At 48.8% G+C, this 22,336-nt stretch overlaps 8 protein-coding genes across 9 annotated transcripts; 3 read left to right on the top strand and 5 right to left on the bottom strand.

Annotated features, from left to right (window-relative positions):
* Window positions 1–36: 36 nt before the first annotated feature.
* TERG_02516 (transcription elongation factor spt6) lies at window positions 37–4,238 on the bottom strand (the record flags this gene model as incomplete). Its single annotated transcript, XM_003237757.1, has 4 exons — window positions 37–56; window positions 98–3,755; window positions 3,818–3,997; window positions 4,074–4,238. 4 exons carry the CDS (start codon window positions 4,236–4,238, stop codon window positions 37–39), a joined length of 4,023 nt encoding a protein of 1,340 aa, XP_003237805.1.
* Window positions 4,239–5,710: 1,472 nt separating this feature from the next.
* On the top strand, window positions 5,711–7,445 carry TERG_02515 (the record flags this gene model as incomplete). Of its 2 annotated transcripts, XM_003237756.1 has the most annotated exons (4): window positions 5,711–6,001; window positions 6,066–6,223; window positions 6,276–6,813; window positions 6,876–7,445. In XM_003237756.1, 4 exons carry the CDS (start codon window positions 5,711–5,713, stop codon window positions 7,443–7,445), a joined length of 1,557 nt encoding a protein of 518 aa, XP_003237804.1. The 2 variants fall into 2 exon arrangements, with proteins under 2 accessions (XP_003237804.1, XP_047605680.1); XM_047749430.1 differs by lacking the exons at window positions 5,711–6,001; window positions 6,066–6,223 and having other exon boundaries at window positions 6,268–6,813.
* An 893-nt stretch (window positions 7,446–8,338) lies between these two features.
* On the bottom strand, window positions 8,339–9,863 carry TERG_02514 (uncharacterized protein; the record flags this gene model as incomplete). The annotated part of the gene is made up of 2 exons (XM_003237755.1): window positions 8,339–9,596; window positions 9,664–9,863. 2 exons carry the CDS (start codon window positions 9,861–9,863, stop codon window positions 8,339–8,341), a joined length of 1,458 nt encoding a protein of 485 aa, XP_003237803.1.
* A 2,129-nt stretch (window positions 9,864–11,992) lies between these two features.
* On the top strand, window positions 11,993–13,582 carry TERG_02513 (uncharacterized protein; the record flags this gene model as incomplete). The annotated part of the gene is made up of 11 exons (XM_003237754.1): window positions 11,993–12,028; window positions 12,110–12,156; window positions 12,215–12,268; window positions 12,326–12,332; window positions 12,397–12,441; window positions 12,515–12,644; window positions 12,700–12,724; window positions 12,778–12,803; window positions 12,862–12,892; window positions 12,947–13,301; window positions 13,352–13,582. 11 exons carry the CDS (start codon window positions 11,993–11,995, stop codon window positions 13,580–13,582), a joined length of 987 nt encoding a protein of 328 aa, XP_003237802.1.
* Window positions 13,583–13,752: 170 nt separating this feature from the next.
* Window positions 13,753–15,207, bottom strand: TERG_02512 (uncharacterized protein; the record flags this gene model as incomplete). Its single annotated transcript, XM_003237753.2, has 1 exon — window positions 13,753–15,207. One exon carries the CDS (start codon window positions 15,205–15,207, stop codon window positions 13,753–13,755), a length of 1,455 nt encoding a protein of 484 aa, XP_003237801.2.
* Window positions 15,208–16,798: 1,591 nt separating this feature from the next.
* Window positions 16,799–18,146, bottom strand: TERG_02511 (uncharacterized protein; the record flags this gene model as incomplete). The annotated part of the gene is made up of 2 exons (XM_003237752.1): window positions 16,799–17,098; window positions 17,163–18,146. The coding sequence occupies 2 exons, from the start codon at window positions 18,144–18,146 to the stop codon at window positions 16,799–16,801; spliced, it is 1,284 nt and encodes a 427-aa protein (XP_003237800.1).
* A 920-nt stretch (window positions 18,147–19,066) lies between these two features.
* On the bottom strand, window positions 19,067–20,758 carry TERG_02510 (uncharacterized protein; the record flags this gene model as incomplete). Its single annotated transcript, XM_003237751.2, has 4 exons — window positions 19,067–19,243; window positions 19,301–19,753; window positions 19,823–20,042; window positions 20,268–20,758. 4 exons carry the CDS (start codon window positions 20,756–20,758, stop codon window positions 19,067–19,069), a joined length of 1,341 nt encoding a protein of 446 aa, XP_003237799.2.
* A 1,202-nt stretch (window positions 20,759–21,960) lies between these two features.
* On the top strand, window positions 21,961–22,323 carry TERG_02509 (uncharacterized protein; the record flags this gene model as incomplete). The annotated part of the gene is made up of 1 exon (XM_003237750.1): window positions 21,961–22,323. One exon carries the CDS (start codon window positions 21,961–21,963, stop codon window positions 22,321–22,323), a length of 363 nt encoding a protein of 120 aa, XP_003237798.1.
* Between the last annotated feature and the right edge of the window lie 13 nt (window positions 22,324–22,336).

Raw genomic sequence — 22,336 nt, 5'->3', positions numbered from 1 at the left:
TGGGGTTGGCGGTAGTATACGTCGTCAACCAGCCCTCTATAAATCGCTGTTAGTTTCTTGAATATCATTATAATGCATGGAAAGGGCAGAATATTACCTGTTGCCTCCTTGGTGCCGCTCTGATATTTCTCATGCACCATCATATCATCCACCTTCTTGGCCATGGCCTTGACGTGGTTGACTATCAATTCGTCGAGATCGGTGTACGAGTATTTACCGCCGATCTTCAGGATTCTTCCAACGGTAAACTCGTTGTCTTTGTCCAATTCCAAAACATCAATGTGCTGGTATACTCCATCAGCTACCTTCCAAGTAACGGCGAGATGGTCGTGGCCCTTGGATGAAGGACGAATGACGACATCACCACGGCTCTGAGGTGCAAGGAATTCCTCTGCTTGTCTGCCATTGAACGGACGGAAGAGTGGGTGTTTGATAACACGCAGAGCACGCTGGTCGGTCTGGGTCTTCTCCTTCATAGCCTCTTGGTCCTCTCGCTCTTGATCCTCGTCCCATTCGCCACGCATGTGATCTAGTTGTCGCCGGTAGGGCTTGTTCACCTGGTCTTCTCGGAGAGAAACGTTGGCTACAAACGACTTTCGGTTGAGGTAGGTAATCTTCGCCAAAGTAGTCTGATGAGGCGCGTAGAGACTTCGGACGGGAATGTCGTATCTATCTGTCATTTCTGACTCGGGTACAAGAGCATCGATTCCACAGTCAAGCTTGCCGTCAATATGGTCGTCCGAGACACGTTTGATGGTGATAGGCACAACCATGCCCTGGGCCAACGACTCGGCGGTTTCACCAGTAAACATTGTGAAGATGGCGTCGGTACCGAGGAACACAAACTGTTTTCGTAGCTCTTCGTACGGTTGCTGCAGTTCGGCACGGATGGTTTCGAGGGTAGCTCTCTTGCGCTGGTTTAGGTTATTTTCCAGCTGCTCGGCGTATTCTTCGAGAAGAAGATCGTTGACCTTATCTTGGGCATCTTCCTTGATGAGTTTTCGAACAATGGCACCTTGTCCATTCTCGTCTGTCTCTGCCTTGATATCTTCTTCATCAAGCTCAAGGGCATCAGCAGCAATCTTCCTACCGATATCGTAATCTTCAGGGTGGACACGAGTATTGTCGAGATAGTCTGTGTCTGGGTCTGCGTTGTCATAGTCAATGTACAGGAAACTAGCGCAGTTGTTCCAGACTTTGACTCCCATTGCTGGGTACTGGGCATTCACTCCCAAGAGCTCCATACGGCTGTTTACCACGCCGCCGTTCATATTGATGACTTTCAAAAGTTGGGATGCCTTTCGTGGACCAAGGCCGGAGACATATGTAAGGAGGTTGGCTGTTGAGACATCGCTGACAGCTTCGTTGATATCAACACCAACCAGGTTGACCATGTCCACCAAAGCGGTTTCTAGCTGTTTCAATAGCTTGTCCTGGGGTATGAGTTGCTGACCCGGTCTGAACTGGATAGACACCACATCTCTTCCTAGTGAGGCATACTCCTTCATTGGATTCTGGAGATACTTTGCTAGGGCAACACAGTATCTACTTTGTAGACTAAATCCAGGGTGGTCAACTTCGGCTCTACGGCTGGTCTGGTATAATCTGGCAACCTCGTCATTAACGATGACAACTTCCAGGATATCACTGACTTCCTCGTCTCGTTCATCGGTGTAGAAAGCACCGCGCAGGTCCTTTGCTTGGACAAGCTCCGATAGTTGCTTGTACAGCTTTCTGGTTTCAGGCGACTGTCCGGATACGCCGATGACATCAGGTTTTCGGCGCTCAACAAGTTCAACAAAGGCTTCCACATCTTTTCCATCAGCTATCATGCGGTCGGGGTCGCCAAGGGTAAGATCAACAAATTTGCCGTGCTCAAGTACTCGGCCGTCTTCTTCAACCCAAGTCCAATAGATAGGATCCTTTCCAACGATTCCAGATCCGTTCGTTAGAGCCAAGACTCGAGGAATGGTTCCTAGGATCATTCCCTTAGGTTTATACGGAGCCTGATCGAGCCTTGTCGAGAAGACTTCTCTGCACTCGCGCGCAACGTGGTTCTCACACTCTGAGCGAATATTCTCCTTGACTCCCTTACTCATTATCTTTTCCAGCTTGCTGAGAGCTAGATCTAGGACATCCTTTCTCTCCTTGTTCCATGCATCTGCAACCTCACTGGAGTTATCGGATTGGATCTCGGGATAAAGGCGCTTCTTGAAGTTGTCAAAGTCCTTGAAGTGGACTTTTATATCGACCAAACCTTCTTCCTCGGCCTTAAGCATGCGCAAGAAGAGCTCAGGCCGGCGCGCGATATCCGAGATCTGTTGGTCACGGAGGTACTTGAACTCGTAGTATGGATGATGTTCGTCAATCTTTTTTAACCCCTTTTCTGTTCGGTAACACTCGATCACTCCACTCATGTAGAAGGCCTGTCTCATGACTTTTCGAACCCTGGGACTCATGGTGAGTTCTTCAGCAAACATCGTGCGTGCGGCCTTCATAGCATGGGCTCCGTTGGAGAAGCTCGAGTCCAAAAGGTTGTCGGCCATATCAGTGGGTTTCTCGCTTGCATCGTCGATATATTGTCTTCGACCGGTTTCCATGACGTTTTGCGCAAATGCATCGGGAGTGATACCGAATGCACGGACCAGTCCATATGCACGGCTGTTGCGAACGCGCTCAAAGAAGGTCTTGGTAGAGGCCTTACGACGCTGGGCGGCAGTGCCGTTCTCTCGTTCGTGATTGGTGGTGGCCAGAGCCATGTCCTTGAGTTCTATAGAGTACTGGAAGTAGAGGTAGTCCTGAACATCCTGGAGTTCTTCCATGGTAATAGCTGCGGGGAGCATTTCCTCAAACATCTCGTCTTTGACATTGGATATTGTCTGTAGGTTATCGTAGGTAGTCTGAAGCGTGTTTCGTTTATCGATGAGGGCACGGAACTTGAGGTCGTACTCGAAAATATCCCACAAGTCAATCATACTGAGAAGCTTCTCTGCCTCGACAATGTATTTCCCTCCATCAGGGTTGGTCCCACCGTCGGGAATCGGGATCTTGACAGCATGGATAAGGTAGTCCTTTCGGTGCTGGAAGATGAAGGGTACTTCCCAGTCATCCGTGACCATGAACTCGAGGACCTTTGCGACGGCCCGCTGGAATGGTTCATGTAGATCTGAATCGAGGCGCTTTTTCAGCAGCATGAGGTTTGATATCCAGACAGCCTCTTCTCTGAACTGCTCTTCGGTCAGAGTGACATGCTGGTATGGCTTTCTGGCAAGCTGGTACCGTTCAGGCTCGTCTGTCGAACGTATGATGTTATCTTCGTCCGTCATCATCTTCTCGGCGAGTTGCGAGGGTTCGAACACGTCCTTGAGGTCGAGCTGCTTCTCCTCGTCCTCTTCCTGCTCTTCTTCCTCGTCTTCCATCTCCAGGGCGAAAAGATAGTCGTTTCCGTCTCCGAAGGCCATGCGCATATCCTCGAGAGCGGCTTCATCGAGCCCGGTGGCTTCGGTCACGGCGAAACCGGAGAGTCCCTTTCGGGCTGGACGGGCGATCTCTTCGTCCTCCTGCTGGCGCTCGTCCTCGTCTGAGAAGACATCCTTTTCAATAAAGTCGTCGAGGTCGTCGTGCATGTTCCTCCGGTCTCTACCACGCCCGTATGTCTCTGTTTCATCTTCCTCGTCTGAATTGAAGATGTCGTTGATGCCCTGTGGCTGGTCCCGTCCGACCTTGTGGCCGCGCTTTAGACGCTTGAACTTGGACTACACAGCTGTCAGTCTTGCTTTTCCGGCGCCTACAATATCACAGACATAAAGAAGCGTACCTCATTGTGCATGGGGAGTTCAAAGTCAGGGTTGTTCTCCCTGATCAGGTAGAGGTCGTCTTCGTCCAGCAGTTCTTCTTCCTCTACCCGCTCCTGCCGCCGACGCTTCTTCTTCTCCCGGCGCCTGGCCGTCCTCTCTTCGTCTTCTTCCTCTTCATCGACGATAAAGCCTTCTCGGACCTATAATTAGTGTCAGCCAGCTCGACCTCTCCCAGCTGGTCGCAAAGGGACGAAAAAAACAGGGCAGGACACCTACCGCACGCACGGCATCCTCGTCTTCGTCGTCTAGCTCCTCTTCGCTGGAGTCATCGTAGTGACCGTTCTCCTCCACATCCTTTGGCTGGCCGCCCTCCTCGCCGAAGGACTCGTCTTCTTCCTCGTCCAGGACAGCTTCGGTCTGCAAGAGGTCGTGAGTGCTCATGACTGTGGAACTTGTTCGAACCGCTACCTCTTTTCCGAGTACACACGTCTGGATCGCAAACTCCTCCCAGACAATGCCAGCGAGGAGAATACCAGAATAACAGCGACAACGATAGCAAAAAGCAGAGAAGATAGAGAGAGAGGGAGAGAGAGAAAGAGAAGACGTTGGACGTCGAAAGACGAGAAAGTCCTTTTGGCAGCTTCAGAGGCGCCCAGGACAGCGCTAGTCCCAAACGGGAAGAAGCCGCTAAGCGCCGCGTCTAGCGCCTACATTAAGCGACAGCCGCAAGTCACGTTACTTCTTACCTAAGCCGGCCGAAACGCGCTATCAATAGGAGCAAGTCCGAGCGGCAGCGACCAAAGACGCATTTATATTTATATATAAAAAAAAAAAAAACCCACGAGATAGAGAAAGACGAAGAAGATGACGACGGCGAGGACAAGGAGAGAGCAAGGAGCGAGATCTGAAACCCGGTGGATGGGGCCCCAAGGAGTCGAAGGGGGTCGAGGAAGCTCGCTAACCGCCCGCCCGCCCGCCACAGTGGGCAGCGAGCAGCGAAGGGGAGCCTGGCTGGTCGACGGACCTGCTCTCCTGCGGCGGCGCTTTGCTCTGCTTTGGAAATATGTCCCCCTGTCGCCGCTGCGGAGCTGCGTTACTAGTAGATTTTTGCCTGAAGACTTAGCATGTAACACCTTTGCTGTAGACGAAAGGGAAAAAAAAGCCTTCTCGCTTCCTCGCCCGTGGCATCCATCGTCTTGCTCTGTAACTGCCAGCCCTCGTCCTGCCTGGGCCGCTCTATAAAAGAGGTGAAAGGTGGGAGAACCGCGATCCGCTCCGTCCATTGGCTGCGTCTTGCGGCATCGTCATCTTATCCCACCGTCCAATACCACCACCAAAATACCTCCGTCCAGCGCAGCGCAGCAGACTCGCCCACCCAGCGATTCCCCCCAGCGCCAGGTAAGGAGACGAGCAAGGCTTTCCCCTGCAGCTGGGCGTCTCTCTCGCTGCTGGTTGCGTCCCGCGGAAATGGACTTGTTCGGCTGATGCTTTTTTGGGTCTCTTTCAGGTACAATCACTCGCTCACTCACGAGGGCAGCCAACCCTCTGCCAGACGCCCGCAGATCCAGGCCAGTTCCCCCTGGAGATCGTGTTATACCAGCAGACTCTCTCTTGCTGTCTCGATATCTGCTCGCTCTATAGCCTACCGTCGTGGTCTCTGCCTCTCTGACTCCCTCTCTATTGCGGTGTTCGGCTGGTGGGACTTCTCGTGGTGCCACATAACGTCTGCCCTGACTCTCGATCGATATCACCACAACATTTAACGAAGGGGCCAGAAGAGAAGAAAAAAAAAGGATACAAGACAGCCAGTTTACTCCCGTGCAGGCTTCTGCAGCAACTCACCTACCCTCGTCGGTTTTCTACTTCCCTTGATTTGTCCCTGGAGCAAATCCTCAAATACACACGCTGCCACCATGGCGGACGCTTTCAAGGCCCGCTCGCTGAAACGAAAGAACGTCAAGGGGCTTGCTCTCAATGCAGCAGCTTCAAAGCCAGGCCTGAAGCCCTCAGATGGCGATGCTCAGATTCCCGGGGCTATTGGAAACGTGGACTCCAACAGGACAGACACCCTCGAGATTGGCCTGGAATTCAAACTCGACCTGCGCAGTGAAGACCTGATAGTGCTCAAGGAGCTCGGTGCTGGCAATGGAGGGACCGTCAGCAAGGTCATGCACGCCTCGACAAAGGTCGTCATGGCCAGAAAGGTAGGCATTCTTCTTCTTCTTTTGGTTCTTTGCTAGTTCATACTAATTGATGCTCTCTTGATAGATCATCAGAGTCGATGCAAAGGAGGAAGTACGGAAGCAGATCCTCAGAGAGCTCCAGGTCGGCCACGACTGCAATTCGGCCCAGATCGTCACATTCTACGGAGCATTCCAGAACGAAGCCAGAGATATTGTACTCTGCATGGAATACATGGACTGCGGGTAGGTTTGGCCATATATCTTTATAGAGGTTTACATACTTACCAATGCACAGATCTCTAGACCACATCTCGAAAAACTTTGGCCCCGTCAGAGTCGATGTACTGGGAAAAATCACCGAGTCCATCTTCGCCGGTCTCGTCTACCTCTATGAAGCCCACCGGATCATGCACAGAGACATCAAGCCGTCAAACGTCCTAGTAAACTCAAGAGGCAGCATCAAGCTGTGTGACTTTGGCGTTGCTACCGAGACAGTCAATTCCATAGCTGATACATTTGTCGGCACCTCCACTTACATGGCTCCAGAACGTATCCAGGGAGGCGCATACTCTGTACGGTCCGACGTCTGGAGTGCTGGCTTGACCGTCATGGAACTGGCTGTGGGAAGATTCCCCTTCGACACCTCGGATACCTCTGCCGGAGACAGGGCGAGTGCGGGACCCATGGGCATCCTCGACCTGCTCCAGCAGATCGTGCACGAACCAGCTCCCAAACTACCCAAGAGTGATGCCTTTCCCAAGATATTGGACGAATTTGTTGCAAAGTGTCTGCTGAAGAAGCCCGAAGAACGACCAACTCCACGACAGCTATACGTACGTCCCTCTATATTCTCCACTTTCCATGATCTTAATACATGAACTAATACGTCTATTAGGACCACGATGCATTCATTCTAGCGGCTAAGAGAACCCCTGTCAATCTTCGGGAATGGGCGATCAGCATGATGGAGCAGCACAACAGAAAATCATACCTTGCTCCCCCGGCCCCCAAGGCCATCACCCGCGATGGCGGATCAGGCGAATCTCCGTCCTCCTCCGGCCCTCATACCCCAGACGAGACCCCTCGCCAGGCTACCTCCGGAGAAATCCCGCTCAACATCGCAGGAGACATCACGCCCCGATCGCGGCCCCAAGCCACCTACGGCATAGATAACTCTCCATCAATGGGCTTCGAGAAGCTATCACTCAACACCAACCAGGGCCAGACCTACTCTAGCGGCTCGGTTCCTCGCTCCTCCCGCTCTCCGTATCCTCACTCCGCTACATCCACGTCTCAAGGCCCCTTTGCTGCGCCCCGTCCCGCACCTTCACCAGTGTATCATACTACCAGGAACGGCTCGCAGTCCGCTGGTCTTCCGCACCTAGCTGGTCCTCCGCCAAAGGGCCCCTTACCCATACCCCCTACCTCTGACTCCTGGAGAAGCCAGTCACAGAACCGGATATGATCAACCACTTCTCCTGACTCACTGAACTACTAACTAACCTGCATCTAACCATCTACATTTTGAATTGGCGCCATTCATCTCATCTCATCTCTCTCATATTGTTTTGCTTTGCTTTACTTTCTTTCTGCTTTCTACCGTATAACTCTTCTTTGCCTTTCATCAGTGTTTTACCTATCCATCTATTCTATTCATTCGTCTCTTTAAATTACTGCGCTTTTTCATTTTCATCCAGTTAGTCCTCCCTTATTGTCTTCACTTCAGCTGTTATTTTATCCTGTTTGTTGTATCGCGTTATGTTATGTTTCCTCTCCTTAAGCCCTCATACCCTCGATCTATACATATCGACTCTCATCGGCCCTCTCTCCCTCCAACCCGTGTAGCTATCATAATAATGACCTCTAGCATGTATGCAACGGTACCTTTGGCAATCAGAAGCTCACATCTAGGAATGTACATAATTCAGATCCTCTCTTTATAGAATTCAAATCACATTTTATTATTCAGAGGGTAGTAGCCATGAATAGGAGGCCACCGGTAGTGGATGGATGTATTGATCAAATGCCTTTTTATTGCGGACGAGTTCACATGAATAGCCTCGCATTGATTGTTACATTAAGCGAGGCGAGTACAGGATTCTAACATCAATAGATTAAAACATCCAAGAGACCCATCAGATAGTATAGAATCAAAGCCCGAATGTACATGCATTTGCCACCGTTAACCAGTCAGCAAGCCTCCCCTTTTATTATTATATGCTTTCTTTATTGAATCACCCATATAAGTAGATCAGAGAGAAAGAACATCCATCATAAATCGATATCATAAACCATGTAAAACATAAAAACGGAATGAAAAGGAGAAAAAAAAAAATGCAAATAATGGATAGTAAAAGACTAGTGAGAAGTACCAAGGACGTCGGCCCCCTTGACTCTTCCGGCTCCTCGTTTGCCAGACTTGCTCTTCCCACCGCTAAACGCTGGTCCAGAGCTGCCTACGTCAAGAGAAACAGGTAAAGTCTCGAGGATGGCTCTGTTCCCTTCAAAGTAGTGGTCGATGAATCCTCCTCCCAGAATCCTGCGCATACCAGCGAGACGGATCCATTTCCACCATCGGTCAACACGCATGTAGCTGTTTCGATGGAACTTGACCGTCTTGCGGCTGCCGTAGCTTTGGTTGGTTTCGAAGTCGATGGCGTTGCTGTACTGTGGGCCACGGCGGGGGTTGATGACGGTGTTCAGGATGGAGGTGAAGTTGGTGTGAAGGGAGCGTTTGTCCTTCTTGTTGATGTGGCGGCCGGAGATGTGGGCGAGGGCCTCGACCTGTTTGATGATGCGGTGGGTGTTGTGGTATGCATCGTATCGCTTGATGAGTTTGGCGCCGTTGTCATCCTCGTCGTCCGATGGGGTGGAGGAACGGTCGTCGTCGGTGGCGTTGTAGTTGTCTTCCTCGTCTGACTCGTCCTCCTCTTTGGGTGTGTAGCTCTTTTCGTAGAGGAGGGCGATGTTCTCACCAGCTGCAACCTGTACGCTGGTCTCGCTGCTCTCCAGCTGGTCGGCAAAGGCCTCGACGGCCTCTTCACTCTCGACCTCGAGGTCTTCTATGTGGGAGGCGAGGAATCCCCATTCCTCGATGGCGGCGGTAACGGTATCCGAGTCGTCGGCAGCATCGACGTATGCGCCGTCAGACATGGCGATTTCCATCAAAAAGTTCATCTGCTCGAGTATGCTGTCGTCTCCTGCTCCTCCAAAGATGGTACAGGCACTCAGTGTTCGAATGGCGGCGGCTTTGACGGCGAAAGATGACGAGTCCATGGCGGCTCGTTTGACGACGGAGCTCATGGACGGGTAGATGGTGTCGTCGAGCATGGTAACAGCCATGAGAGATGTGGCCCTGAGTGCGAGGATGGTTTCCTTCTCGCTGGTCTCGGATCGGATGGATTTGGCAAACACCTTGAGCAGCTCGTCCATCTTACTGCCCAGTTCTTCTTCTTGGTAGTGGGCCGTCAGCATCCGGACAAAGGCGTTGAGATAGTCCTCTCGTCCCTGGACGCTGCTGCGTTTTCGATCGATAAGTTCGTTGATGACGTCCTGCAACGGAGCACGGCTGCTCTCTGCATCTTCTCCCGCACCGGACTCCTCGGCTGAAACGTTGCTATCAAACTGTGAGCTCGTGAACAGTTAATATGAAGACAGGGGAAAAAAAAAGTACAAAGACATACCTCCAAGCTGTTCCTACACTCCGGGTATCATCGTCTTCATCATCCTCGTCGTCTGAGGGGTGGCGACTGACGTTTCTCGAGGACTGGCGAGAACTCTGGGCTGATGGCGTCCTCGAGTTCGGCGTAGAGACTCCCCGGCTCTGGGCCTTGCGGGAGACGGTCTTGTTGCTCTCGAGAGCACGGCGTCGAAGGTCGCGCATGATGAAGGATGCTCCGTATATAGATATAGATATATAGATCTTTTGTCTATAACTGTCCGTCGTCGATGGAGGGACAAAGAGGTTCGTGCGGAGGAAGAGGGGGCCAGGCAGCTCCTTATCAGATAACGGCCGTGTGGGTCTGGCTGCAGGGTGGGTTGTTCTTTTTCCTGTTCACCAGGTGTTCGTCGATATCAAGGTATGTGGTGTGCGCTGGTGCTGCGTCGAGTGACAGCGGTTATCGAAGACGGGTGCTATCCCAAAGCCACTGAACCTCGATAAGCTCTGTGCAGGCGGGAGAGGCGTGCGGACATGAGGAGCAGCGGGCGGGCAGGTCGGCTTTGTTGCTGTCAGGCGCTGGTGCAGCAAGGCTAAGGCAGGACAGGGCGCGGCGGCTGGCGTCGTTGCTGGCGTCGTTGTTGGCGATTGTTGTTGTGTTGTGCGCTGGTCGCTCCGTTTTGGGTTCTTTTGATGTCACGAAAAGGAAGAAGAAGCAAAAAGATGGACGGATGACTAAGCTGAAAGGCGGTGAGGGTGGCCTGCGCACTGCCAAGGTGCAAATAGGACGACGCTGATTGGTTGCTTAGTCATGGTCATGTGGTGATGTCATTGTCACGTTACATTTATTAGTCATCAGAGAAAAGTCACGTTGCTATGCTTAGTCATATGGTCTTGGCAAGTTTTGAGCCTTCGAAAAAAGACGAAAAAAGACGAAAAAAACAACAAAAATCGATGGCTTTTTTGATAGATTTTTTGATAGACCAAACGACGGTTTTGGAGATGATAAAAAAAGTTATCCAAGATACAATAGGACGCGGCTGTGGCGGCTGACAAGTTATGATTCAGGGGTGTTTAACCCCTCTTAAAAGGCTACCTGGAGGGATTGGACTCTCGAGTGGCAGCGTGGAAGCAATATACATATCCGGAGCTTGTGTCGCTGCCGGGCTCTGTTTGACAGCCCTTCATAAAGAAAGTCTGTATCCATCCTGGATCCCACCGACTGAGCGTTGCCATTGTCTAACAAATGTCGATACAGGTCAACTTTATCCCTGCTTAGTCACTAGAGTTGGCATACGGACCGGCCTGGGGCTTAAACTAATCGTTAGTGTCTGTGGGCAAGAGTTCAAACCAGCAGCCGCATAGTCCCAACCACGGTTCACGGATGGCTTTTTCTTTGTTGTCCCGTCGAGCTCTCTTCTGCTCCCTCCGCTCGTCGTGGCGAGATGCGATCGTTTCCCAGGGTAAGGGGTATGGGGTCGATGGCTAGCCCAGCGGCAAGTACGGAGTAACAAGATGGGAGGCGCTCCTCCGCATATGCAGACCACATTAGCTACGGATAACTATGCAGCAGACCAGCCGAGCCAACCCAACGGATGGTCAACTAACAAACAGCTTGGAAGAATGTTATTATTAGCATCTGCAGACACAGTCGACGTTTCTTTGTCTCCGTCGAAAGCATGTCATTTATCTGGTGGGGGTTACATCTATATTCACTGACACGGTGGTGACAAGCAAGGGGGGTCTCCGGCTGTTTCGTTACGTACAAAGCCTTTCTCCCGTTGCAAAGCTACCCAGACTACTCCACGCTATCATCCCTGTCGCAAAAGCCAAATCCAGAGGGGGAAACTGGAGCCATAGCGCAGACACACGGGGAAGAGGAGCGCCATCTTGCATATGCACATACGCATAGTACAAACTTGATGCACCGGGGTGGAGTGCCGAAAAGAAGGCTCACACTGGACCATTTTTCTCCTTAACTACGGCTCGACCTCTTATCTTTCCTCCCCTTCGTTTTCGCTTTGATTCCTCCTTCTCTGCCCTCTTTCAACCCTTTAGGTTGATCCGTTTGTTTGGTATACGGTTCATTTGCCTGTGAGAAGCTTGGACAGTGGCAACCAACTTACAAGGAGCTTTCTTCGCATACTTAAAGCCCAAACATTGGCATTTTAGGGACTTTCCTCTTGGGCAAAATATTATTGTCACTTACATTTCTCATTCGACTCAAACTTGGTCTTAGCCGTGTGAACGACTCCGGAATTTCATTCGAGACTACTGCTGTGATCCCGTCTTATGCTTGCCCGGCCAGAGTCAGGACACCGAATGTTGCACCTTCTTTACAGTTGAAAACAGCCATGGTTGCTGTTGCGGATCGAAGCCTGGAGATTGATGTACGCTGAATTCCAAAAGAAAAAAAAATCTTGCTCGAGTCCTCCTCAGTTTGTTTGATCGGGTTTTGATGTTGATTCTAGGCGTGGAAACAGGCCGAGAATGACGATGAATCTACGCATAGCGAATTGTAAAGCCTCCGCTCCTGTTTTCCCCAGCCAGATATACCAGCTAACATTCAATGACAGGCAAGACGAACAGAGCTATCTGAGCTCTTTGACTTCGAGTGTTGTCAATTATAAGTGAGCAGTAGTCCCTTGGTTGCTTTGTTCAGTGCAGGTTCACTAACACCCGTCTAGATATGAGGTTAGAAAACAAAGATCATGGGCATTATACCGAGTCCAATCTTCGCTGATATCTGTTGATACAGAATGGTCGACGATACCATGCCTTTCGTGAAGGAATATACACACTCGTACGCGTTTACTTCGCCCATACATCTTCGCACTTCCCCCTACGAAAGTCTGATACTAAAGATTAATTTATAGCCCAATGATAAGGAGGAGCAAGATCGAATGGACTTTGTACACCATATATACCTTTTGCTTCTTGGTGGTGCCTTATACGTTGCTCCAATATCAGACCCAAAAAGGGTTTTGGATCTAGGAACAGGGACAGGTGCGTTTTTCTTCCATGGGGCATAACCGCGGCCACAAGACTAACCAGATGCTAGGTTTATGGGTAAATGATTTTGCAGAGTAAGCATTGAATTGCCTTACCTATCACAGACAGCTACTAATGATTTGAACAGTGAACATCCTAATGCTGAAGTATTTGGTATGTCTACGTCTCTTGCCATATATACCGATCTTTTATAGCTCACATATTCTACTAGGCACGGACTTAAGTGCAATCCAGTCGCCATGGTATGTATATCCTACGACTTATTGTTTCTATGGTCATGCTAAGCATCCTTCTAGGGTCCCACCGAACGTGATATTTGAAATCGATGACTACGAAACAGATTGGTCATACTCGTCCGGATTTGACTTCATACATAGTCGTGAGCTAATGGGCTTCATCGGAGACCACGACCGCTTCATGTCTCAGGCATATGAAAATCTAAACCCCGGGGGGTGGCTCGAGATGCAAACAACTGATCCAACACTTTTCTCCGTTGACGGAGGTATGGAGAGGGCCAAAATACTGCCCAGCTACATTGCAAATCTGCATAGAGCTAGTGCCCTGTTCGGTAAATCCATGACCGAAGTTAACAGCTGGCCCAGAAGGATGGTAAGGGCCGGATTTAAAGATGTTCAGGTTCAAATTTTGACGGTAATCTTGACCTGCTGCTTCTTCGCTGCACTTTTGCTGACTTTTCATAGCTTCCAATTGGTACGTGGCCAAAGGACCCTAAACTGAAGGAGATAGGCAAGTTCCAGCAAGTGCAGATTGCACAGGCTGTCGGTGCATATACCCCTGCCCTATATACCCGTGTGCTGAAATGGACTCGGGAAGAGATCAACGATCTTTGTGCCAAGGTTCGAGCCGAACTTCAGGATCGATCCTTGCACCTTTACTTAAAAGTGCATATTGTTATAGGAAGGAAACCATGAGCTTATCTGGCTATGCAACATGTAGCAGAATGAGGATCCTTGCGGAGAGTTATGGACCGGCATGATTAACTATATAGTTCGCTCAGCAGCATAGTCAAATATGAAGCCTGCCCTCTGAACCAAACAGCCGTATTTCCTCAACATAAAGAATAACATTTAAAGACTCCATTTTATGAGTATGCCCTCCCTGCTATAATATCCCGGTATTCAACATTATCGCGCGACTGGTCCTCCTTTACATCTTTCTCAAAAACTAATTCAATTTTCCTGCTGCTCCCTCGTTCCTTGACATTGACCAATCTCCTAAATATGTCAGTGGTACCAACTCCAGCTCCTGTATTTTTCAAGCTTTTAGTTGGCATTGAGTTCATTGCCAATGTAACAAGGCCGGAGAGGGACGCCCATGCAAGTGAGCTTCGTTTTGATATCAGCGAATATGCACCGTACGTGAGTCCGAAAATGCAGTATAAACCAAGAATAGCAATTGATAATTTGATAGACGTCCCGTGCATTGTCCATGCATATCCATTTGCGACGTAACGGAACGTAAAAGTCGTCTTCGGTGGTTCAATTGGTATAGAGCTGTAATGGTCATTTATGGCCGGTCTCCATCCTGAACTCCAAAGAAAACTGGGTTCGACAATACAGTGGTGATATGAGATAGCATTTGCAACTAACGTCGATAAGACAGCTTCATGCATCACGGGGCGGTGGTTACCACTGTATGTGCCGTTGACAGGGCAGATTATATCTGTCATAGGCAAGGACTTCAACAACTTGTCGGCTGCATTCTCGATACGAATTGGTTCAATCGAGGGTGAATGGTGTAGCCTATCCGTCTCCCGCGTGAGGTTGAATATGCGTGTCAGCCCAACTGTCGCATTAGTCCATTCTCCGGGCATTTTTATCAAATGTGATGTATTTCTCCAGCCAGGGGTAAAGACGAGAGAGTCAGGCGTGAGTTCATTTTCCAATTTGCCTTTCTCGTCATATTGTTTAGTCCTTGTATATTTCACAGTCGTGTTCGCCCATCGTGCTCCAAGGACGCATGCCGAAACTGAGAGAAACGCAGAGCCGTTTACAGACCTGCAAGGTTCAGGATGAACAACTATGGCAGCTGGTGTGGTTCCAGGGATTGGGGAAGCCACTTCTACACCCCCGTCAACCCATATTATTCGGCCCCTCCGAGATTGTATGTTTTCTTCCCAAATACTTTTCCTAGAAATTGTTGTACGGTCGGTAGTATTTGGTACATTCAACACAGGATATTGCTCTAAATAGGACGTCTCGTTATAGAAGAAGTCGGCGAAATAGCTGTCCGGGAAGCGTATAGGTCGATTATCATCTTCCCCCATTATAGTGTTCAATTCGCAGACGGTGCTAACGTAGGCCTGCGGTAGGTTGGTACTGATGACTGAAGGGAAGAACATTCCGGTTGGTTGACCAGGGAAATAATTATAGGCCCGAAGTAAAGAAGATGTAGCAAATATCTGTGGAATCGTTGCTATTGTTGCATTAGGAGCATATTGCAGGTACATGGTCCTAGATCCTATTGCATAATTATACAAAAATGGATCCAAACCCGACGAACGTTCTAATATTGTTGAAGGATATAAGGTTGGCATAACCAGTATCTGACGGCCGTCTCTATTGGTCTGATATTGAACACCAACTTGGGAGGTCTCGCCTATAGCTGTAGACGTTACTGGGGGTATAACAAGGCCTTCAACTCCCTCCCAGAAAGATGGAAGACGAGTATCTAGGAAGTGGGTTAGAAAACAGGGTTCAACCTTGAGTCACGATGACTTTTATAGGGGGGTTTACCATTCTTGAGCACCCTCGGGAATAGATACTCGCTGGAAGCATTGACGCCGAACCCGCTCCAATCTGGTAGTGAGTAGTTTGTCATTCTTGGTTGCATTGCAATGGCACTTGAAGGCCCAACAACGGAGGCCAATAGCACACTGAAAATGACCGTAATTGCAAAGATAACCTTCATCGGTAGTGGGAATTCGGGTGTCGTTAGAGCAGCTCGGAATTCAGGAGAAATCAGATAGCCCATATGTGTCATTTGATGGGCGAAAAAGATGGATCCAAATGGTACCGCTCGTCTATGAATGAGGAGGTACTGGAGGTAAGTGAGCATGACAACGACAATCGAGAGCACAATTAGCGATTCGTGAACTTTTGCAACAAACTGCAGGAGGGGTATCCAAGTCGGGTCTCCGGTATAGAACTTCGTAGTTATATTCAAGACGATGAGACCCACGGCTCCAGATATCGGGACAAGATGGAACAGGAGAAAGTGCTGAACTGCTTTCGTCCTGCTTCTTCCTAAAACTACCTTCAGGTTTTCTCGCTTGCTCGATGATCTATTGCTTTGCGTATGTGAGGCTGTCAATTTTCCGTCGTCATTGTCATGGTCATCATCATGGATATCATCGTCGTCACTGTCATCGTTTAGCGCTGCTGCAGCTGAAGCACAAGGCGACAGGTGTTGCAGCTCACTGCTGCTGCCTATGCATTAGCACCTGTCATCATATCCCGTTGGCGGGAGGCAACAGGGCAATTCCGTACACTTGGATATCCCTCCGGCTGGCACAACCTTCGGCAGGGGGAAGCGTTGATTTTTGCTGATAGAGGGGAATAGATTCTGACTCCATTTTTCTCCTAGAACTCCTGGAGGGTAAAAGAGAGAAAAGCACACCATGCTGGCGAAGAGGACAGAAGCTCCTTATAGCTACATATAAAATCAAGCCTGCATCTACCCCTGTCGGATCGGCCTAGCGCTAGGGAGGCTGTGCCATCACGCCAGTTGTGGTCCAGGATTGTCAATGGGATGTTTATACTCCGTAGAAGGACAGATGAAGGTCCCGTCTCGAAGTGGCTGTACGGAATATATTGGATATTCTGTCGTAGCCCATGTTGTCCGGAATATATGCTAAGGGGCAGATAAAGAAGGTGTTCTGAGAAGGCGTTAGGGAGCCGCATACGGGATTTTGTCTGACCATGCACAACCCATGTTCGCGCCAGCCCTGATTTAATTTCCCTGCATCCTTCAGCCTTCAGACGGGCGCGCCGATGAGCGAAGAAACAAGGGGAAAAAATTAAGTTACCGGTTGTTGTAGTCGCATAGTTTCAGTGCGGGAATGAGGATAGAAAATTCTTGACAATTGAATATTTGCGGATGATATAATTAGGACCTTATATAGCTGATCAAGGGATTGTAACTCTTTCAGCATCAGACAGGAAGGTCTCTTCTCGAGCCTTGCTTGTCCACCACATCCACCATGGGAGGAAGAGCTCCTTGAGCTTGCTCACGATATAGCCACAATCACGAACAGTCTCCCAACGCCTCGATGCCTCTTGATACTGCTCATCTATCCGGTGACGGCGCAGCTCTTCGTATACCCTGAAGGTCTCGGATAGAGGGGATGCTCGATACTTTGCTAGTGTTCTGGCAAATAGAATAGCGTCTTCTATGGCAATGCCAATACTTTCTCCCTGTGGAGGCATCTGTATATTACATGCCGTTAGGGATGTTTAATGTAGAGGCATTCTAGTACACGTTAAGACTTACTGCATGGGCTGCGTCTCCCAGTAACATGACCCTCTCAGTGCACCATTTCCCGCCAGGTGGTAGCTTATAGACTGGGAACAAGTACCAACTGTTTGACGCTGTGATCATCTCTTTTACACATGGAAAGACGGAATCACCGAACCGATCAAGGATATCGGCTTTGATAGCCTCCTGATCCTCCCCTTTAGCTTTCCATCCATCTCGTGATAGAGCTTCCTTAGCCTCCATAACTGAGGCTAGGTAGACGGACGTTCGAGTTGACTCGTAGAAAGAAGTCAACAATGAGCCCCTTCGAGCCATAATCATACCTGTATCTTTGAAATGAAGGTTGGACGTGATATCTTTGCGAGCAACGTATCCCTGAGCCACGGAGATGCCAGTATATACAGGTTCTCGATCGGGGTCGACATGGTTCATTCGTGTCTTTGAATGGATCCCATCACAGCCCAAAACGAGATCTGCTTCGACCACCGTTCCGTCCTCAAATGAAACCTGTACCTTTCCGCCTCCCTGAGCGTCTAGAGAAAGTTCTTCAAGCTTAACAAGCTTTTTGTCATAGACGATATTCAAAGTGATACCAGGAAGAGCTGTATCATGGATAGCGTCAATCATGGCTAGCAGTAGCGGCAGCCTCAACACCCTAAGGCCCTTCAATCCGCTCATAGATTCGCCTTGGGCGTCGACAAAGTCCATCGAGGCAAGCTGTTCAGGGCCAGAGTAGTTGGAGAACAGCTCGATCCGATCCACCTCAGCGCCATATTCGTTTTTGTAAATGTGAGGCAGCACCTCGAGCCTATAAAGATTTCGTAGTGCATTAGGCGTCAAATTCACAGCACCGCCCAGGCTGGAGGGTAGATCGCGAAGCTCATAAACAGTAATGTTGGCGTGTTCCTCCCTGGTCGATAGGTACTTGGCTAACGCCAGCGCTGATGCAAGGCCACTCACTCCCCCTCCGATAATGCATATTTCAGAAAGACGGGCCATATCGAGGGTATATATGATGCTGTAAATATCGGTGGTATGGGAGCAGGTTGAGGTTGTTGTGAGTATAGAAATATGGGCGCCTTGGGAGGGGAACAATCCCCTATCTCTCTATTTATATCATCATTATTACCACCCAACACAGCCCAAACGGGCTGGTGCTAGCTAGTTGAAGCTTAGTTAGAGAATACGAAGGTTAGCTGAACGATATTCATAGCCAGTGAAGACATTCGAGACACCGACCCAGCTTCAAGATTCTGTTACGAGGTTGAAGGTTGAGAGGCTTGGAAGCTTTTTCGACAGGCTCTTAATTTTATTGGTTAGAGCGCAAAGGACCAATGAACGCTTAATGACCGCAACTTTAATAAGTTATGCCAAATGATTGCATTCTATTGGCTGATAATTAAAAAAATAAAATGGAATAATTAATTTCTGCAGTACACGTGACTACTCACGGGCCGATTTTTCTTTTTTTAGATACAAAACGAAAAGGCAACCAGGTCAACTCCGAAGCCTCCTAGCAATGTTATAACTACTCTGTATTATGTTATAAATTATCCTGGGTATGGGATAGCCCTCATGAGATTACGCTTCTTATACCGTTAATCATCCACTTTGCCGGTTTTGTATACTGGGAGATGAGGGTCGTCAAATAACCATTCCTTCGGTGAAACATCTGGACAGCACCCTTATTCAGTATTCTTAAAGTTGCCATATTTCTCTCCTTTATGAGCTTGGGCTTGGACTCAGAAATGACTGCTTAACATTAGATGAAACTGCTTTAAAGTGGGAGATGGAATGAGGTAACAAATGGACATATTATTGACGCCAATAAGCAAGAACCTTACAGCGAGTAACCAGCTACTGACCCTGCCTTCGCATATCAACAACTAACCAATGTTATGTTAATGTCAAATTATCGGCTAGGTTGTCTGTTTAAACCTGGTGGCTAGCATTTGGTCCAAGGCTTTCAAATTATTCTCCGTTTCCTGTTTGGTGGCTCCCTCGAGGACGGACTTTCCTGCCGTCATCACGAGCCGCTCAGGGGCAGGCTGCCCCAAGTATGAGAATGCTCTTGCTCGATGAGCCGACCTAAAGACCTGCATTATATATTAATAGTCTATTTATAGCGAATAGTACAAAACGATAGCACATACTCTCATGTGGTTTACAATATTTTTGAAACCGTGTTCAATTTCTATGTAGCCATGGCTTTGAGCACTTTTCCTGAAAGAGTGCTTCCTCAAAGAATGGCAAATCTTTCTCTGGTTGACTGGAATATACCTTCTGGATTGTTCATCAGGAAGATAACGATCCATGCCCAAGAAGGCATCCAAGGCTCGGAAGATTAAAGCTTGGTTTCCCGAAAGCCCGTCGTACTTTATGAGCTCCCCGTTGACTATACTTCCAACTCCCCAGGCTTGGAAGCCCTGAACATAGCTCAACCACACAGAATGCGATACGCGCGACTCAATTAGATTTTCGAAGAACATCCTCAGAAGGCAGCGCAGCCTGAAACTGATGCTCTCTAGATAATTTAAACAAATCACCCGGTTATTGTCTTCATAGCTGATAATAGCATATACCATCTCGTAGTATATAGGAAAAGCCTGGTGAATTGATGGCTATCAGCAAGTACTTTCAAAGAACTATTTCTTTCTGACAAGTTCTATACACACCGAAACCTCAATGTCCAAGAAAATCCGGAAAAATGTCTCCTCTGATGACCTTATTAGTTTTGGCATCGCAATGTTTATCTTGTACACTCTTTCGCCTCGTTTGTTATAATTGAGCAGGACATTTGCTGTATTGTTCCCGCTTGCAGCGGTGATGCCAAAGTTGCGCTGCAGATAGCCCCAAGGCAGGTCAAGCTCAGGCGGGAGCTCAAGTACCTGCTCTCTTTGAGCGAAGTTAACAACAGGAATCGTTCCCATCTAGATAAAATAAATCAGCCAGTTGTTCAACCAACCAGTCAACCCTCAACAGTGAAGCTGATAGCCAGAGCAATACAAATAGTGGATACACAACTGGCCAAAGCTCATCCAGCCCCACATAGCTTAACTGCCGGATGTGGGTCCCGCAACGTCGTGATTGGCCCACACTGACAGTTTGAGTTCATCTCACCTATAAGCATGGCGCGACACAGCGATGCAGCAGTAGAAGCCATTGTAGGCGTCTCGAGGAAAGATATCCCATTTTCCAGCCTCAGCAGCAGTCATGATTTCCTTGACAAGCGTAAGGTTTATTTTTTCCGCGAGCAGCTTTCTCATATGTGACCGAAAGTCGCCGACTAGTTTCTTGTTGACAGCATCATCTAGTGAGGGTTCTGCAGTAGACAGGAGTGGTATAATATTGAAGTAGATATCATGATAAGGGCGCAATGCACTTGGCCATGACTCAAAATTAGTGCGCGGTGGCCACGCTCCCGCACCATCTATCTGAACCAGCTCTAGTAAGTCAGATGCAGTCTCGTGGCGGGCCTTGAGAATCTTCAGGTGCTGTATTCTTGAATAATTGCCAGATTCATCAGTTGTCTTTTGCCAACGAGTCCAGAGCATACTTGTTATTAGAACAAGGAGAGCACCGGTAAGATAGGAGAATACTATAAGAATCATGGTGCAAAAAGGCGCCGTTAGACGTTGTAATGAAGTTGCCAGGCTCATTGTCGATAAGCACTCAGCCAGAAGCTGGGGCGGCATACTTATAGGATCTCACAAGCTCGCTTAATCCGTCTGCATTGTCAATGCCAAGAGGATCTCGAGTCTTCTCAGCCAGCATCCAAGACCGGGATCAATGTGATGTGTATGTTGCATTTTTAGTTCTCTTTCGTTACGGGTTATAGCGCTACAGAAACAGCTTTCAGTCCAACCGGTTCCCAGGGATGCAGCATGCATATTGACTTTCACTCGACAGCCCTCTCAGTATTTTCAATCCTGAACGTGGATAATGCGTGGTAAAGGCTGCACATCGCCATGACCATCGTACCGTACCATCGGTTTATATTAGGGTCACCGATGTTCCTTTGGAGGGTCATATATTATATCAGACTGATTGTTGTATTCTCTGGAGCTACGGCGGCTTTCTGACAGACCAGGCGGCGAGTTACCCAGATCTCAGCTCCTAGGTAAGGGGTAACGAAGTATCTATCCCAAAATACCGTAAACATCATTATCCTCAGGAGTGTTAGGGTTTGGGCAACTCATCTCAACTTGCATCCAACTCTGGCGCTCTTGTTATAAAAAATCTTTTTGGCATATGTACGCCAGGAAGAAAAAATATTTAGGATCCTATGTGTACCATAAGTTCATGCAGGACCCTGAAATTTGAGCCGGATTGCTTCCTTTAGCTTTCACAACTAAATTGTGGAAGACACCCTCTAAAACGAAGTATGAACCGATGTATCTGATTTCAGTGAAGCTCGTTTATTGAAAACATGCCCAGAATAGATGTATAGTGGTAATGTATATATATTTCTTTTATGCCATAGGATGACGCATTGTGGCATGAAGATGCTGCTTCCGGATAGCTCGATTATCATGACAGAAACGGGTGTGGATGGCAGAATCTAAATACCGGCAAAAGCAATAGACCGCATGAACAGGAGCGAGATGATCGTTAGCAAGTGTTTGATTACGGCTTCGACCCGTTACGACGCTTGCATATTCATTCCCTTGGTATTGTAGTAACGATGGGCGTCTAGCTCATGGAGGATACTAGTGGCTTATCACCCATACTTTTTTCCTCTTCACCAAGGAGGAATATTTGCACCAGGTTATCGAGGTTATGCGGTCTTCAAGCATTTCCTTGGTGATCCGAAATGTCCGAAGGCTGGATACTATTCTTTCCGACTGGACGCAGTGGGTATAGCAATGGACCAATTGTTCCGAGATCTCCCCTTTTCCCACGTTTGACATTCGACAGGCAGCTCCATAGGGCCCTAGAACAGCATACACTGTCACTGACAAACCAGACTGCGGCCAAGGCAAGACACCTGAAGCGGAAAACCGGGACAACGAGCCGCCATCGAGGTGATTCAAATCATATCATTGTCTGCGTCGTGCTCACTCGCGATCCCAATGACAATGCTACTGGCAGGGAGTCGGTGAAGTACCGAGCTAATATGGAGGTCATCAATCAGACTGCCCACATATTCAAGCAACGCACAGATGAAGCACAATGAGATGGTCAAAAAC

This window comes from Trichophyton rubrum (genome assembly GCF_000151425.1).
Source record: "Trichophyton rubrum CBS 118892 genomic scaffold supercont2.2, whole genome shotgun sequence".
In the NCBI taxonomy this organism is placed as follows: Eukaryota; Fungi; Ascomycota; class Eurotiomycetes; order Onygenales; family Arthrodermataceae; genus Trichophyton; species Trichophyton rubrum.
The sequence above is the reverse complement of the archived record's forward strand: the minus strand, read 5'-3'. Positions and strand labels throughout refer to the sequence as shown.